This window comes from Pongo abelii, chromosome 6, assembly GCF_028885655.2.
Source record: "Pongo abelii isolate AG06213 chromosome 6, NHGRI_mPonAbe1-v2.0_pri, whole genome shotgun sequence".
NCBI classification, from domain to species: Eukaryota; Metazoa; Chordata; class Mammalia; order Primates; family Hominidae; genus Pongo; species Pongo abelii.
The window spans coordinates 57512737-57529835 of record NC_071991.2 but is presented as its reverse complement, the minus strand read 5'-3'; the positions used below and the strand labels follow the sequence as shown (position 1 = coordinate 57529835).

General features: G+C 38.4%; 1 protein-coding gene across 2 annotated transcripts in view; it reads right to left on the bottom strand.

Moving 5' to 3' along the window:
- HIBADH (3-hydroxyisobutyrate dehydrogenase) overlaps positions 1-17099 on the bottom strand; it is a 143256-nt gene that overhangs the window by 111966 nt on the left and 14191 nt on the right. For both annotated transcript variants that reach the window (XM_009242927.4, NM_001135455.1), the window contains 1 exon segment: positions 1065-1174. In XM_009242927.4, the coding sequence (XP_009241202.2) occupies positions 1065-1174 (110 nt within the window).

Genomic DNA, 17099 nt, shown 5'->3' with positions numbered 1-17099 from the left:
ACAGGCTAGGTAACAGGACAGCTAGGATGCCTCTGGACCACACACACTGTGGCCCTGAGAGCTCCATCCAAAATGAGTGTCTTTTAACCTTCCCTGAAATCTAAACATTTATCTTATCAGTTTTCTGCCTAATATCCAAGTGTCTTTTGCTTCCTTCCAAGTTGGTTAGTTTTCCAACACAATTCAATTACCAGAAACTTCAAATTTCACATATTACAGTTTCCTGAAATTAAACCCTTTCTTTTAGCCCTTCTTGTGACTACAATGTCTACCAGTTTGCTCTAGCTCTTTGCTGAAATTCAACAACAAAATAAGTTAGGAATAGAAACGGTGACATGAGAAAACTAAGCTGGGAATTCAATCACTATCATCCTAACATAACCGCAAGGGTTTGGCAATAAGCAGCAATTAACCAAAAGGTTTCTCAGAGCCAGGGAAGACAGGCACTGATTAGGAAACTGACCTAAACTTTATTTTACTTAACCCATTTATGCCTAGTGTTCCATTTACACTAAGTTTGTGGGAGTTATTTACATCCTACTGCTCAAGGTCATTGCCAAGGTCTGATTTTTCACAAAAAAATTTGCAACCTCTGACATAAATGGGTTAAAGAGCTACTGCTAACCTTTAATTCCAACTTCCCAAAGTTCTTACTACAAATGTACTAACCCACAGGACATATAACTTTTTTTCATATATAAACAATGATGTTCTTTCCAATGTTTGGCTATTATAAGCTGTAAGAAAATTATATTATTAATAGTTGCAGTTTAAAATGTAAGCTTTAAAAGTCTCTTAAACATGTTACTAGTGAAAGGGTAAGTTTAACGCAAGAGTTAAAGGAAAGAAACAAAACCAAAAAACTTTATACATATTGTCACATACTTGACTTCAGTGAAAAAATAAACCTTTTACAATGAGAAAACCACCACACTATTCACTTTATGAAATAAGAACAGTATAGAAAGGTTTAACAAACACAATTGTAATTTCCTAATAGTTCTAACATGTGAAATTCAAGAACTATCATAACAAGAAAATATCCACAGGTGAGAAATACATACTTTAGAATCCCATTTGCTCCGGAATAAGCTTCTATTGCATTGATACTGGTGGGCAGCATTGTAATAATTCTGTCAGCTTTTTCAGCAACATCTGCTGGGGAAGATACTACCTTTAAAAAAAAATTGCAAAGGCACATTATTTAAATTAAAATGTAAGCAGTTTCTAGAGCACAAACAGGCTCCACTTTTCATGCATGCCTATAACAGTGACAGTGCATAAAGACTAATCCTTGTTTGTGAATTACCAAAAAAAAAAAAAAAAAAGCTTACTGCCCAAAATAAAGGCACATCATTATACATATACAGATGCAGTTTCTGTGAAATCAAATCTATCGTTTATTTTTAAAAGTGTGAAGGGAGTTGAGGGTAAAAGGGCAAAACCCAGCAGTCCTGGGAACAGACACACTTCTCATGGGTTCTTCCAAGTTGGATTCCTAAACAGCATAATCTTTGGTATACACTTTGACTAGGAAAAATATTCCAGTACAACAACGCTGGTAACTCAACTGTAGGATTCATTAGTGATTTGGTGGGCAGCAAAATCCCCTAACAAAATCTCAAGTCCCAATCCCCACCATCCTCCAGTCTTTATTTTCAAACAAACAAACAAAAAAAAAAAAGAAGAAAATATCTGTTTCAGAAAAGAAAAGTCTGTTTCAGAAAAGAAAAGGTCAGGACAAGGACATAAACACTTACTACAATGACTGCAAGTACCACCAGGAAGGCTAACAGTATGAGCTACCGAAACCTATGTGGAAACTACATACAGAATAAAGATATATGAATAGGCATCAGGGCACTCTCTCACCCCTCATTTCTGCTTTAATAATGACCATGAACATACTGCAAAGGAAAATTGCGCTATCCTGTTTGTTTAGGTGCATGCATGAGTAGAGGCACTGCTACTCACATCCCCCACCCCCAGCTCTCTGGCTCTTTTCTACATATTCACCTTGATAAACCTGGCCAGCCAACTGGCAACCAAAGAGGTCAGGAGAGACCAGGAGCTCTCTCCTTGACTCAAACTCTCCTTTAATAGAAAGAATCAGCTGGGCACAATGACTCATGCCTGTAATCCCAGCACTTTGGGAGGCCAGAGCAGGAGGATTGCCTGAACCCAGGAGGTGGAGACCAGTCTGGGTAACACAGTGAGACTCCATCTCTACCAAAAAATAGAAAAATTAGCTGGGTGTAGTGGTGCGCATCAGTAGTCCCAGCTACTTGGGAGGCTAAGATGGGAGGAGGATAACTTAAGCCCAGGTGTTGGAGGTTACAATGAGCTATGATTGCGCCACCATACTCCAGCTTGCCTGGGCAACAGAGCGAGACCTCTCTTTAAAAAAAAAAAAAAAGAAATCCGGCATCCCAACTGTCACAACATCTTGTGCAAAGCCTTTTTTCTCTTCGTTAAAAAAAGACAAAAGACGATCAGGCAGATTACTGAGGATTTCTCTCCAGAATGAGTTACATATGTAAAAACTGACATATTTCTACACACCTTATGCATGTAGAAACGTATTTCTACTAGAAAATGTGAAGAGACATGTAAGCATCTTACAAATAGGAATGCCTCTGCTTTTCATGTGGTAGAAGTTTACACATTTTCTTTTTATATTTTATGTGCATTTGATGAAAGTAAAAGAATAGGAAGCCAAACAGAGTGTGTAATCTAAATATTAAGAGCTAGAAGTAATTACATTTCAATTTTCCACAAGAGACTATCAGCTTCTAAATCAAATTCAGGATAAATGTAGCTTTAACAAAAAGCAGTTTCATAAGTCACTCTTTAAAATTTCAGTAAATCAAGTATCCTGGCATATTGTGTATTAACAAGCTAGGAAATGATATTATGAAATATCTCAGACCCTAAAACAAACAAAAAAAGATATTCTCTTTTAATGTTTCACTCTAAAGACAATGCAGCATTTTATAATCTACAATGAGATACATTCAACCTGTATATTTTGATATATAATGAGGATTTGCTATAAATAATTCTAAAAATTAAAAAATTTTCCATCAAATTACAAAGAAATAAGTGCTTAAGTTGCATGAAAACCTTTCCTACACCTTCATAAATATTGAGACTCTAGAAGAGGCACCTATTTCCTAGCAAACAGTTCAAGTTTACTCAAGAAAAATAGAGCTCAGTGAAATAAGAAAAAAAAAGTTGTAGTAGTCAAAAAAAGTTGTAGTAGTCATACTTCTCTACTCCTATACTATACCAAAAATATGTTACTTAGTCCCATTTGTTCATCCTACTCTAATAAACACAATGCAAAACAATGGCATACTTTCCTTCTATTGCAGCTCCATCCTTCTAGACCTTTAAGGGACATCAGTAAGACCCGAGGTCTAAGAGTTAATTTCAACTCCCTCTTAGGAACTGAGTTCTCTCCCACTGAAAGAAATTAAATTCCATCTACATAACTCCTTTAGAGGGGCCCTGAAGGGCACCAACAATTAGCTCACAGGTCTACGGATGTTTCACATCTCCAAGTTTCTCAATCCCATGAACTGGCAGTGCCAATTCAGGCACTTGCCAAGTGCATGGGGTGGCCAATCAGCCCCCTGCATCCCTAGCATCTGCTTCTTGAGATGGTTGCATTGCCAGAATACTGCTAACCCCTCAATTATATAGGAAAGTAGTGTCAAAGCTCACAGGCCCGGAAAAAACACACAACAGTAGTGATAGCTGGAATGTCACCACTGTACTGGCCACAACTGCTCTATATCTAATAACACACACTCTCTCTCTCTCTGTGTTTGTGTGTGTGTGTGTGTATATATATATATATATATTTGGTACATCCTAATAGTCTCTAATTTGTACTACAAAGGCACCTAATAACACACACTTTCTCTCTTTCTCTCTGTGTGTGTGTGTGTGTGTGTGTATATATATATATATATATTTGGTACATCCTAACAGTCTCTAATTTGTACTACAAAGGCATGTTTATCAGACAGATAAACAGACATTCAAATAATCTCACCATCCATGTGATGACTTCAAGACCCTGAAATAATTGACTGACAAAATCTGGCCACAACTCAAAAGCTGGGAGGAAAAAAAAACCAACCTTGTTGCCAGTCTGACATCAACTACAAAAGCCTTTAGAAGCCAAACTAATTAGAGTCCTTCAATTACATTTGCTAATTGAATGGATAAACAAAGACAGCATGGATCAGTGAAAGGAACACTAATTTGGGAAGCCAGAGACCCGGGTTTAGTTGCAGCTCAGCCAAGAAGTCATGGGTGATTTTGTGTAAACTCTGTAACATCTCCAGCTTCAGTTTCCAAATCTATAAAATAAAAACAGTGATTTGGGTTACCTCTCAGGGTTCCTATCTCCAAAGTAAAAAGGAAAGTTAGACAGAGATATTTTTCATATTTAGTAATCTCAAGTTCTAAGGTATGGTTCCCATGAAAAAGGGCTGAGGGGACTGGAAGCACGTGAGGATTCAGCACAATGTACAGCATTTGCAGGACTTTCACCATGCAGGTTTTCAACACCTCCATAACTGGGGATGGTCATTGGCCTGGCTGACTCTGGGACATGGCTCTGCTCTGATTGTCAAGGCTGCCACAGACAGATCTCCTGCTAATTCCAACTGCCTCATACTTATAGTATTATGAATTAAGATAATTCTACTCTTCTATTTTCTCAATTTTGACTACAGGAAATTGGTTTCTGTGTAAACCACAATATAGTCTTTAAGAATTCTTGCAGCCAATTTCTCTGAATTAGACTTTGATTTACCTGTATGCCAGTATGCATCAATGGTGGGTGTGTAATATAAAGAGCAGAGGACTGAATAAATTAAAAATCTGCTAAAATAAATTAAAAATGTTTAATAACAAAAAAATCTGCTTTGCAGCATGAGGAGGGGGGTGAAGAACCAAGAGTAATCTGAAGGGACTACATCCCCTTTTTACATATCCATTGGAAGAAGACAAATGTTACCTAGTTGCTTTACATGAAGAGAAAAATCTTGCTGCCTCTTCTAGATAAAACAGTCACATAAGTTCAGCATTGCTTCCAAGTAAACCAGATGGGTAACAGAAATTTATAAAGAAACAAGAAGAACGTGATCTTGTTAAACTTGCCACTCCTGTGTTTTTTAATCTTTAAAAGTACTCTTTAAAAGTACTTTTTAAATACTTTAAAAATAGAAAAGCACAATTACTTCAAAATTACACTACACTTGAAAAACTGACAAAAGCGCTTTGTGCCTACATCTTGAAACATTTGGTCAACAACGATGGAGCCCACTCAGCAAGAGGCTTTTAAAGCTCTCATTTAACAAGACCTGAGTGGATGCCAGATTAGATCCCAAGAGATTTACTTAAGCAAACATGTTCAGCCTTACAACTCAGGAACAACAAAATGGTTTCCAAGTTTTTAAAGAGAAAACAAAAGAAAAGAGAATCTAATTAAGCCTAGTTCAATCAGAAGAAACTCACACAGAAGTGGTGCATACATCCCAGACTTTTGGCATAGATCAGCAGCATCTCCAAGGAAAATCCTAGACAATGAAAACGAAGCACAAGTCGCATGTCCTTGATGCTAAGGCTTAAGTTAAAAAGAAAAACCAGTATCTTCTGCAAAATAAAGGTGGGTCAGAAGGGGCAGTGCAGAGTAGACTCTTAAACAGGAATGCTGTCAAATCACTTTACCTCCTAGTTTGGTTTTAATTTGTATTTTCATTCTTTCATTTAGAAATATGTCTACATATCACTTCTTGGCCTTTTGGCTATAATCAAGAACGAAAATACATCTATGATTCTCTTTCAACATATTCTGGACTCAATAATGCAGCTGAGACAGCGATGTTTGGGGTGTGTTGGAGAATAAAGATTTTGGAGAAATATGGCATAGATACAATAATAGCAGCAGCAGCAGTAATGGTACTTTCTACGTGCCAGGTTCTTTTGGGCTAAGAGAAAGGTACTCTTATCATCCCCATTTTATATAAGAATAAGAAATGTAAGCAGAGAAAGGTTAAGTAATCTGAAGTCACACAGCTAGCAAATGGCAGAGCTGAGATTTGAGCCCAGACAGTTTGGTTCCGGGGTTTATGTTTTTAAATCACTACATTCACAATTTATTGATTCAAAATTTCTAAAATATTAAGATCTGATCATTATTATCAGTTATGTTTTTTAAAAAGATGCTAAAAGTTGAAATGATGCATCTGTTTCCAACAGAAACACGAATAAAGGGATAAGCTATGACAAACCCACAGCCAACATCATACTGAATGGGCAAAAGGTAGAAGCACTCTTCTTGAAAACCGGAACCAGACAAGGATGCCCCATCTCATCACTCCTATTCAACATAGTACTTAAGTCCTGGCCAGAGCAATCAGGCAAGAAATAAAGGCACTCAAATATGAGGAGAGGAAGTCAACCTATCTCTGTTTGCAGACATGACCCTATATCTAGAAAACCCCATAGTCTCAGCCCGAATCTCCCTAAGTGAAGTCCCAAGACACAAAATCAATGTGCAAAAATAACTAACATTCCTATATACCAACAACAATCAAGCCAAGAGCCAAATCAAGAATACAATCCCATTCACAATAGCCACAAAAAGAATAAAATACAGGAATACAGCTAACCAGAGAGGTGAAAGATCTCTATAACAAGAATTACAAAATACTACTCAAAGGAATCAGAGATGATACAAACAAATGGAGAAACATTCCATGCTCATGGATAGGAATAATCAATTTTGTTAAAATGGCCATATTGCCCAAAGCAATTTATAGATTCAAGGCTATTCCTATCAAACTACCAACGACATTCTTCACAGAATTAGAAAAAAACTATTTTAAAATTTATATGGAACCAAAAAAGGAGCTCAAATAGTCAAGGCAATCCTAAGCAAAAAGAACAAAGCTGGAGGCATCATGTTACCCAATTTCAAACTCAAACTTTTCTACAGGGCTACAGTAACCAAAATAGCATGGTACTGGAACAAAACAGGCACACAGACCAATGGAACAGAATAGAGTCCAGAAACAACGCTGCACACCTATACCCATCTGATCTTTGGCAAAGTCAAAAAAAAAAAAAAAAGCAACAAGGAAAGGACTCCCTATTCACTAAATGGTGCTGGAATAACTGGCTAGCCATATGCAAACAACTGAAACTGGACCCCTCCTTATACCATACTCAAAATTCAACTCAAGGTGGATTAAAGACTTAAATGTAAAACCTAAAGCTATAAAAACCCTGGAAGATAACCTGGGAAATACTGTTTCTAGACATAGGACCTGGAAAAGATTTCAAGACAAAGATACCAAAAGCAATTGCAACAAAAACAAAAATTGACAAATGGGACCTAATTAAACTAAAGAGCTTCTGCACAGCAAAAGAAACTATCAACAAAAAGTAAACAGACAACCTACCTTATGGGAGAAAATGTTTGCAAACTATGCATCCCCCAAAGGTCTACTACCCAAAATCTATAGGGAACTTAAATCAACAAGCAAAAACCAAACAACTGCATTAAAGAGTAGGCAAAGCACATGAACAGACACTTTTCAAAAAAAGACATACACACAGTCAACAAGCATATGAAAAAATGCTGAACATCACTAATCATTAGTGAAATGCAAATCAAAACCACAATGAGATACAATATCACACCAGTCAGAATGGCTGTTATTAAAAAGTCAAAAAATAACAGATGCTGGCAAGGTTGCAGAGAAAAAGGAACATTTATACACCACTGGTGGGAATGCAAATTAGATGAGTTACTTTGGAAGCACTGTGGTGATTTCTCAAAGAACTCAAAGCAGAATTACCATTCAACCCAGCAATCCCATTATTGGGTACATACCCAAAGGAATATAAACAGTTCACCATAAAGACACATGCACCCGTATGTTCATCATAGCACTATTCACAATAGCAAAGACACGGAATCAACCTAAATGCCCATCAATGGTAGACTGAATAAAGAAAATGTGGTCTATATACACCATGAAATACTACGCAGCCATAAAAAAGAATGAGATCATGACCTTTACAGCAACATGGATAGAGCTGAAGGCCATTATCCTAAGCAAACTAATCCAGGGAAAGAAACCAAATACCACATGTTCTCACTCGTAAGTGGGAGCAAAACACTGAGTACACATGGACACAAAGAAAGGAACAACAGACACTTGGGACTACCTGAGGGGGGAGGGAGGGAGGGAGGGTGAGGATCAAAAAACTACCTGCCAGGTACTATGCTTATTACCTGGGTGGCAAAATAATCTGTACACCAAACTCCTGTGACATGCAATTTACCTACATAACAAACCTGCACATTACCCCTGAACCTAAACGTTAAAAAACATCAACTGCAAGCTTCCTGTGGGCCTTGGAGGCTGCCCTACAAACACACTCATTTTCTGAGTCCATCATTCTGCCCAACTTATTTTAATAAATGCTTATATAATAAAAACTTCCCTCTGATTGTTTTTAAATTAAAAAAAATAAAGGGATAAGGAAATGTCCACATATTTTATGAAAATGACCACAAATAACAAGTTCAACCAATTATAAATGCCCTATCAGAATAGGTTAACACTTAAAGGCATAAACAAGCTATTAAGTAGTCATATAAAACATATTAAACTTATCAAAGTTTTTATTTCCCTAATAATCCATGTACAGTCAAGCAAAAGAGATACGTTTTGAGAAATGCATTGTGAGAAAAGAAAAATAACTTAGAGCAGTCTGAGCTATGTGAGGTTTGCAAAATTTATCAGGCCCAGAGAGACGTGAGCATAGGACTTTGGTCACCGCCACCCTCCGTGCCCAGTGGCAATTGCTTAAAGGCATTTTTGTTCCTGACTAGCTGCCTCACTTATTATTGTCATATTCCTAGAATTTGGAATACAAAGAACAATGTACAGCCAATTAATAATTTATGTTAATGTAAACTCTTGGTAAACAACTTAAGAACTGCCTCTTCTTTTTTCCTTAAAAACCCACCTGGGGGCAGGTGCAATGGCTCACACCTGTAATCCCAACACTTTGGGAGGCCAAGGCGGGCTGATCACTTGAGCCCTGGAGTTCAAGCCCAGCCTGGGCAACAAAGCAAAACCCTGTCTCTACAAAAATACAAAAATTGGCTGGGCATGGTAGTGCACGCCTGTGGTCCCAACTACTTGGGAGGCAGGGGCAGGAGGATCACTTGAGTCTGGGAGGTTGAGGCTGCAGTAAGCCATGATCCTGCCACTGCATTCCAGCCTGGGTGACAGAGAGAGACCCTGTCTCAAAAGAAATGAACAAACAAAATCACTTGTAACATCTGCTAATCATATATATTCAAGGCAACTTGAATTTATGCTTCCAGGTGGCCATTTTCCACCTTTTGGGACTGAATAAACTCTATACCTAATCACAGTTTCTGAATCACTATTTTAATAAGGTTGACAGTTGTTAGGCTATTTCATGTTGTGCGAACATCAGAGAGAGCACTTATAGACCTTCACGGTGCAGTGTATTTCTTCCAGGCTACAAACCTGTACAGCAACGTTAATGTACTGAATACTGAAGGCAGCTGTAACATAATGTAAGGATTTGTACATTTAATGATCTATACATACAAAAGGTACAGTAAAAATACTCTATTATAATCCTATGGGACCACCTTTATGTATGCAGTCCATGACCAAAACATCCTTATGAGGTGCATGACTACGGTTTTACTAAAGCTTGAAGAAAAGCCTCCAGGGTCATAATATTCTAAAACATTTCTTCACCTGGAACTGCAGGTGACCATCTTGCACCTTGAAGGGAGAGAGGAGCCTGACGGAGAAAAGCAGACTCAAGAGACAAAGAGAAAAGAAAAGAATCTAGCTATATCTATGTCACCAAATTCAGCTCTGCCAGAGGTCAGGCCACTCCCCAACTCTTCCAATACATGACACAATAAATTCTCAGTTTTTGCTTTCAAAAAAAGAAAAGCACTTCTTCAAAACAACATCTGATTTTCTTCCCTGCAAATCTCTCACTGAAAGAACAGTTGACATTAGAAATCAACTAACCAGCATTTCTACAATCTTGGTGGGGTGTTGGGGGATGGGCTTGTTTTCTTTGGCTCTCACTTCATCAGCTTGACTTGATATAGTAACATAGAGGGAGGAAATGGACACCCGTCCTTAAAAATGTATGAGTCAACTCAAATATACGCTGAATTTTTTAACCTTTAAACCCTTCAGGGCACTATTGTGGCAAAAAGTTTCAAGGTTTCACACATACTTTTCCAACTCATCTCAAGTCACGTCTTGGCCTCATAGTAATAGAATGAAATTCGTTTTTTCTTTTATTCGACATTTTAAAAAACTAAACATAGCTATGAAATAAGAATGTTGACATTTTAATATATCAGAACGTATTCATCCAAATTAATATTACCTTTTAAAGTAGTGCTCTTAGGAAATCACACTTGTTCTGATGACATGGCCACTGTTCAAAACATTTTCTAAGCTGCCAACGTAAATCATTTATCAACAAATGCTTTCATTTTCTGTTTCCCTCAGGACCAAAGCTTTTTCACCCTTTACCTTTCTCACTTCATTCATCTGAATTTTACATTGTCCTACCTTCCACTGCTGTTAAAATCAATACTCAGAGGACCTCTTAGAGTCAAGATGCTTAAGAGAATGAGAGATGTGAGGAAGAGAGGCAAGAAGATTCTGTCTTCCAGGCTTCCTGCCTCAGGGTGAACCACACACAGAATTTTCCCCACTGTGTATTGGGAGAGGAGTGGCAACTGCACACAAGAAGCTAAGTCTTCGCTATTCACTAATCTGGGAGGAGCACCGACCCAGAACCCACCTTCTTTCCTTCTTCACACCCAGTGACATATTGCAAGGAAGAAGAAAAAGTAAAACCCAGTAACTGAGTCTGTGTCCTGGAACCCTCAAATTTTTATGCAGGAATCTTGGAGACCTTGTCCTTCATGACTTTCATTTCAGACTATAAAGATAATACAATCTTTGTTGGGTGAGTAAAGACTATATGCAATCTTCCTGTAATTTCCTATCAGAAATGAAATGATCCTTAAGAGTTGCTTATTTTTTTCTTCCTCAAAAAGTGCCTTAGCACTTAATTATAGTCAAATTACAATAGAAACTTCCTTGCAGTATTAGTTGGTCTTGCCACCTAAGACATATCCAACACCTTGTCACATCCAACTCAACCTGTTTTATTCCCCAACAGCATTAGGTAAACTACTAGACATTCGGTAGTTACTCAAGCTATCTCTGTTGACCTAGAGTAAAAGCATTCAGCAAAGACTGAGGCTCCACTTTTTGAGGAAATTGCTCCTTTGTCCTCATTCTTAATCTGGATAAATCCTACTTATTCTTTTGCTGTCTGCCTAAATGTCTAGTCTTTAGAGAGAATTCCCCTAACCACCCTCTCACCTAATGTAACACATATTTTATTAAAAACTAATGGGACCTTTTACTTTTTCTTTAGACTTATCACAGTTTGGTATCACATATTTGTGTAATTTGATAATCTAACACCGCCTATTGGTCCCTAAAGGCAAGGACTGCGACTATCTTGTTCTGAGCTATATTCCCAGTGCCTGGCACATAGAAAGTTCTCGAGAAACATCTGTTAGTGACTTAATGAAGGTCCTATCCCGTTTTGCTAAGGTAGTCTACAGTAGCCTTAACCCATAATGATTAGAGCAATAAAAAGTAACTTTTCTTCACAAAAAAGAGGAGAATATCTGATACTACCAGTTGAATGGACAGCATGAGAAGAGGAACAGCTGTGTACAGCAGAGGTGAAACTAAGGCATACAGAAACTAATTTATAGTTAACATTAACATACAGTGATTAATATGTGCCAAATGCTACTTTAAGCTCCACGCATAATTAACTCACTTAATCCCTATAACAACTCTATGGAAACAGTATGATTATCCTTCATACATGTGGAAACAAGCTTATAGAGACACTGAAAAACTTGCCCAAGATTGCACAGATACTAAGTGGTAAAGAAAGATTCAAAACCTACACATTTTACAGATTCCCAATGTTTGTTGCATTAGTTTTCCACGGCTGCTGCAACAAGTTACCACGAGCACAGTCGCTTAAAACAACAGAAATTTACTCTCTCACAGCTCTGGAGGCCAGAAGTCTGAAATCAAGGTGTCAAGAGAGACACACTCCCCACAAAGGCTCAAAGGGAAGATCCGTCTTTGCCTTTTCCAGCTTCTGATGGCTCCTGATATTCCTTGGCTGGCAGCAGCATAACTCTAATGTCTGCCTTCATCTTCATATGGCCTTCCCCTCTGTGTCTCTGTGTCTTCTTTTCTGTCTCTGGTAAGGACACTTGTCATTAGCTTTAGGGTCCACCCTAAATCCATGATGATCTCATCTTAACTTTGGATCGTCAAAGACCCTGTTTCCAAAAAGGTCACATTCACAGGTACTAGGAGTTAGAACTTGAATATATCTTTTTTAATAGCTTCACTGACATATAATTCGCATACAATTCACCCATTTAAAGTGTACCAAAGGCCCTGTTAACATATTCACAGATATACGCAACCATGATGACAATCAATTTTAGAATCTTTTCAAGAAGAAACTTGGCCAGGCATGGTGGCTGACGCCTGTAATCCCAGCACTTTGGGAGGCCGAGACGGGCAGATCACGAGGTCAAGAGATTGAGACCATCCTGGCCAACATGGTGAAACCCGGTCTCTACTAAAAATACAAAAAATTGGCTGGGCGCGGTGGCTCACACCTATAATCTCAGCACTTTGGGAGGCCAAGGCGGGTGGATCACCTGAGGTCAGGAGTTCGGGACCAGTCTAGTCAGTATGGTGAAACCCCATTTCTACTAAAAATACAAAAATTAGACACACGTAGTGACATGTGCCTGTAATCTCAGCTACTCAGGAGTCTGAGACAGGAGAATTGCTTGAACCCGGGAGGCGGAGGTTGCAGTGAGCCAAGATTGCGCCACTGCACTCCAGCCTGAGCAACAGAGCAAGACTCCATCTAAAAAAAAAAAAAAAAAAAATTAGCTGGGCGTGGTGGCGTGTGCCTGTAGTCACAGCTACTCGGGAGGCTGAGGCAGAAGAATCACTCGAACCCAGGAGGTGGAGGTTGCAGTAGGCCAAGATCGCACCACTGCACTCCAGCCTGGTGACAGAGTAAGACTCCATTTAAAAAACAAACAAACAAAAAAAACCAGAAATCTTATATGCATTAGCTATCATTCCTCTATGCCCAACTTTCCCTCTTCCCCAGCGCTAAGCAACCACTAATCTACTTTGTGTCTCTATATAGACTTCCTTATTCTGGACTTTCAGGAAAAGTCTATAGTATGCGGTCTTTTGTGACTGGCTTCCTTCACACAGCATGCTTTCAAGGTTTATCAATGTTGCAGCAAATATTAGTACTTCATTTCTTTTTATTACTGAATAATCATCATTGTATGGATATAACACATTTTGTTTGGACATTCTATCCGCTGATAGATTTTTGTGTTGTTTCCACTTTTTCGTGATTATGAATAATGTTGCTAAATACACGTTTCCGTGTGGATACAAATTTTTTATTTCTCTTGGGTATATAGCTAGGTGTGAAATTGCTGGGTCATGGCATAATTCTAAACGTTTAATTGTTTGAGGAACTCCCAAACTCTTTCCCAAAGTGGCTGTACCATTTTTACATTTCCACTAGTAGTGTATGAGGGCTCCAATTTTTCTACAACCTCACAAACACATTTTGTTATCTAACTTTTTAATCTAGATTCTAGTGGGTGTGTCTCATGGTTTTGATTTTTTTTTTTTTTTTTTTTTTGAGACAGAGTCTTACTCTGTCGCCCAGGCTGGAGTGCAGTGGTGGCAATCTCGGCTCACTGCAACCTCCACCTCCTGGGTTCAAGCAATTCTCCCACCTCAGCCTTCTGAGTAGCTGGTATTACAGGTGCGCACCACCACGCTCGGCTAATTTTTTTTGCATTTTTAGTAAAGACGGGGTTGCATCATATTGGCCAGGCTGGTCTTGAACTCCTGACCTCAAGGGATCCACCTGCCTCGGCCTCCCAAACTGTTGGGATTACAGGCATGAGCCACCTCACCCGGCTGTTCTGATTACGTTTCTACGATGCCTAATGATGTTGAGCATCTTTTCATATGTTTACTGGCCATTCATATATCTTCCTGGGAGAAATGTCTATTAAAATCCTTTGCCCATTTAATTGAGTTACTTGTCTTATGTTGGCGTTGTAAGACTTCTTCATATATTCTAGATACAAATTCCTTATCAGATATATGATTTGCAAATATTTTATCCCATTCTGTGAATTGTTTTTCACTTTATTGATGGTGTTCTCTGGAGCACAAGTTTTTAATTTTGATAAAGTCCAATTTACCTATTTGTCATTTTGTTGCTCATGCTCTTGGTGTCATATCTAAGAATCCTTCACCAAATCCAAAGTCATAAAGATTTACCTCTGTGTTTTCTCCTAACAATTTTATAGGACATCTTCTGGGGTTGGGGAGGTGGGCCACTATTCAACCCACTAAACAACCCATACAATAGATAGATAATTATTATTAAATTATAACTCCATGGGTACAGAACTACACAAGAGAAGGCAAGGGAGACAAATGATCAGTGGCTTGACTGATCTAGGCACTTTATTTTCCAGCAATCTAGTTTATAAATAGGTTAACAGGTAGCTACATTTCAGAATCATCAACACAGATGTCACATACACACACTCACAAATGTCTTTCACATTAATTTCAAAAAGAACCAAAACTCTAAAGTCAAAGACCTTTGTTTAGACACTGGCTCTTGCTATTCATTCACTGCACAGTGGTAATCCCTCCTCTGAGAGGTATACATTCCAAGACTCCCAGTGGATGCCTGAAACCACAGACAGTACCAAATCCTATAACATAGTCTATATGTTTATATAACATAGTCTATATAAACATATAGACTATGTTTTCCATTTTTTTTTGTTTGTTTGTTTTTTCTTTTTAAGGCAAGGTCTCACTCCATCACCCAGGCTGGAGCACACAGCTCACTGCAGCCTCAACCTCCTAGGCTCAAGTAATCCTCCCACCTCAGCCTCCCAAGTAGCTGGGACTACAGGCACACACAACCATGCCCAGCTTTTTTTTTTTTTTTTTTTTTTGAGACAGAGTCTCCCTCTGTCATCCAGGCTGGACTGCAGTGGTGCAATCTCGGCTCATTGCAACCTCCACCTCCCGGGCTCAAGCGATTCTCATGTCTCAACCTCCCAAGTAGCTGAAACCACAGACACATGCCACCACGCCTGGCTAATTTTTGTATTTTTAGTAGAGCCAGGGTTTCACCACGTTGGCCAGGCTGGTCTTGAACTCCTGGCCTCAAGTAATCTGCCTGCCTTGGCCTCCTAAAATGCTGGGATTATAGGCATGAGACACAGCGCCCAGCCAGTTTTTCTTTATATATACACTCCTATGATAAAGTTTAATTTACAAATTAGTCACAGTAAGAAATTAACAACAACAATAAAATAGAACTATTATAACAATATGCGAGCAACACTACTCTTGCGCTTTGGACCATTATGAAATAAAATAAGGGTTACCTGAAAATAAGCACTGCAATATCACAACACCCGATCACTGAGGCGGCTAGTAAGTAACTAATGGGCCAGGGAGCATCTACAGCATGGAGACGCTGGACAAAGGGATGATTCACATCCAGGTTGGGACAGAGTAGGACAGCACAAGATTTCATCATGCTACTCAGAACGGCATGCAATTTAAAACTTATAAATTGTTTATTTCTTGAATTTTGTACTTAACATTTTCAGACCACATTTGACCATAGGTAACTGAAACTGTAGAAAGTGAAACTGCAGATAATAAGAACCACTATATAACGTTAGGGATATTATTTAGCTTCTCCAAGCATCGGTTTCTTGATAACACTTCTGTTGCAAAGATAAAATGAGATAATATATACAAAATATTTAGCAAAAGACCTGACACATAGTAAGTGCTCACTAAATACTGTATTAGATTCTTTTCTCTCCCTTTCAAAATACAAATATCTCCTTCATGCAGGGATAAGCCTTATTCTTAAGGCAGCCTTCCTTCATACCTACCTAAAATTAGCAACACTAAAGAAATAAGAAACTTGTTGGGAAACAGAGGTAAGCCTGGTAACTTCAGAGTATGAGGTAATTCAGGCAGAGCATCAGAAAGCTCTAGAATTCTGGGAAAAAGCAGGAGAGATTCACAAAGCAGTGATGATCATTACAGTTGTTCCACATACAAGCTGGAAGTGCTACAGGCATAGAGGGAAGAGTACCTGTGTCAGTAACAATGTAAAAGGTCACAAGCTTCTGCTTTGCCGGTCTAAGGTAATAGTCCCCATTCAATTCCTACCCCACTCTTTGGTTAAATTCTGTATTTAATTGAAGATATTCCCTCTGTTTAGAGATCAAGTACCCTTGTTACTCTTACTAACAGATAAACCACTGTAAAATGGCAATACCAAATAGATGTGTTATCCCAAAAAGTAATAACCATCTCCTCAAAATAACTACTAACTGGTTCATCTCAGACTGAATATCAACTTGAAATGCTCACCATCTCTGAAGATGGTAAAAGGCCATCTTTCCCAGATTCTCTACTATACAACTGATCAAATCTCTCCAACAAGGCTACTAAGTCCCTACATTAATTAAGTCTGTAAGCCTGCTGTACCGGGAGTATAGTATCTGTATTCAGAGACTGAACAGGCAGAAGCAGCCACAACACTACCCTGAAAAGTTCCAAAATCATACTTCCATCCTCACACTATACTGCTGCAATTTCCCTATGGCACAAAAACCATGGAAAGGAAAAAGATTCAGATATATAGTTCTGAAAATGCCCTCTAAGTTACCTAAAGCTGTTCTGTAACTAGGTATAGCATTTTTCAGTATTTACTTTCAAGTCTATTATCTAGAAGTTGGCTGTTTAATTTTTTTCTCTCACCTTTTTCTC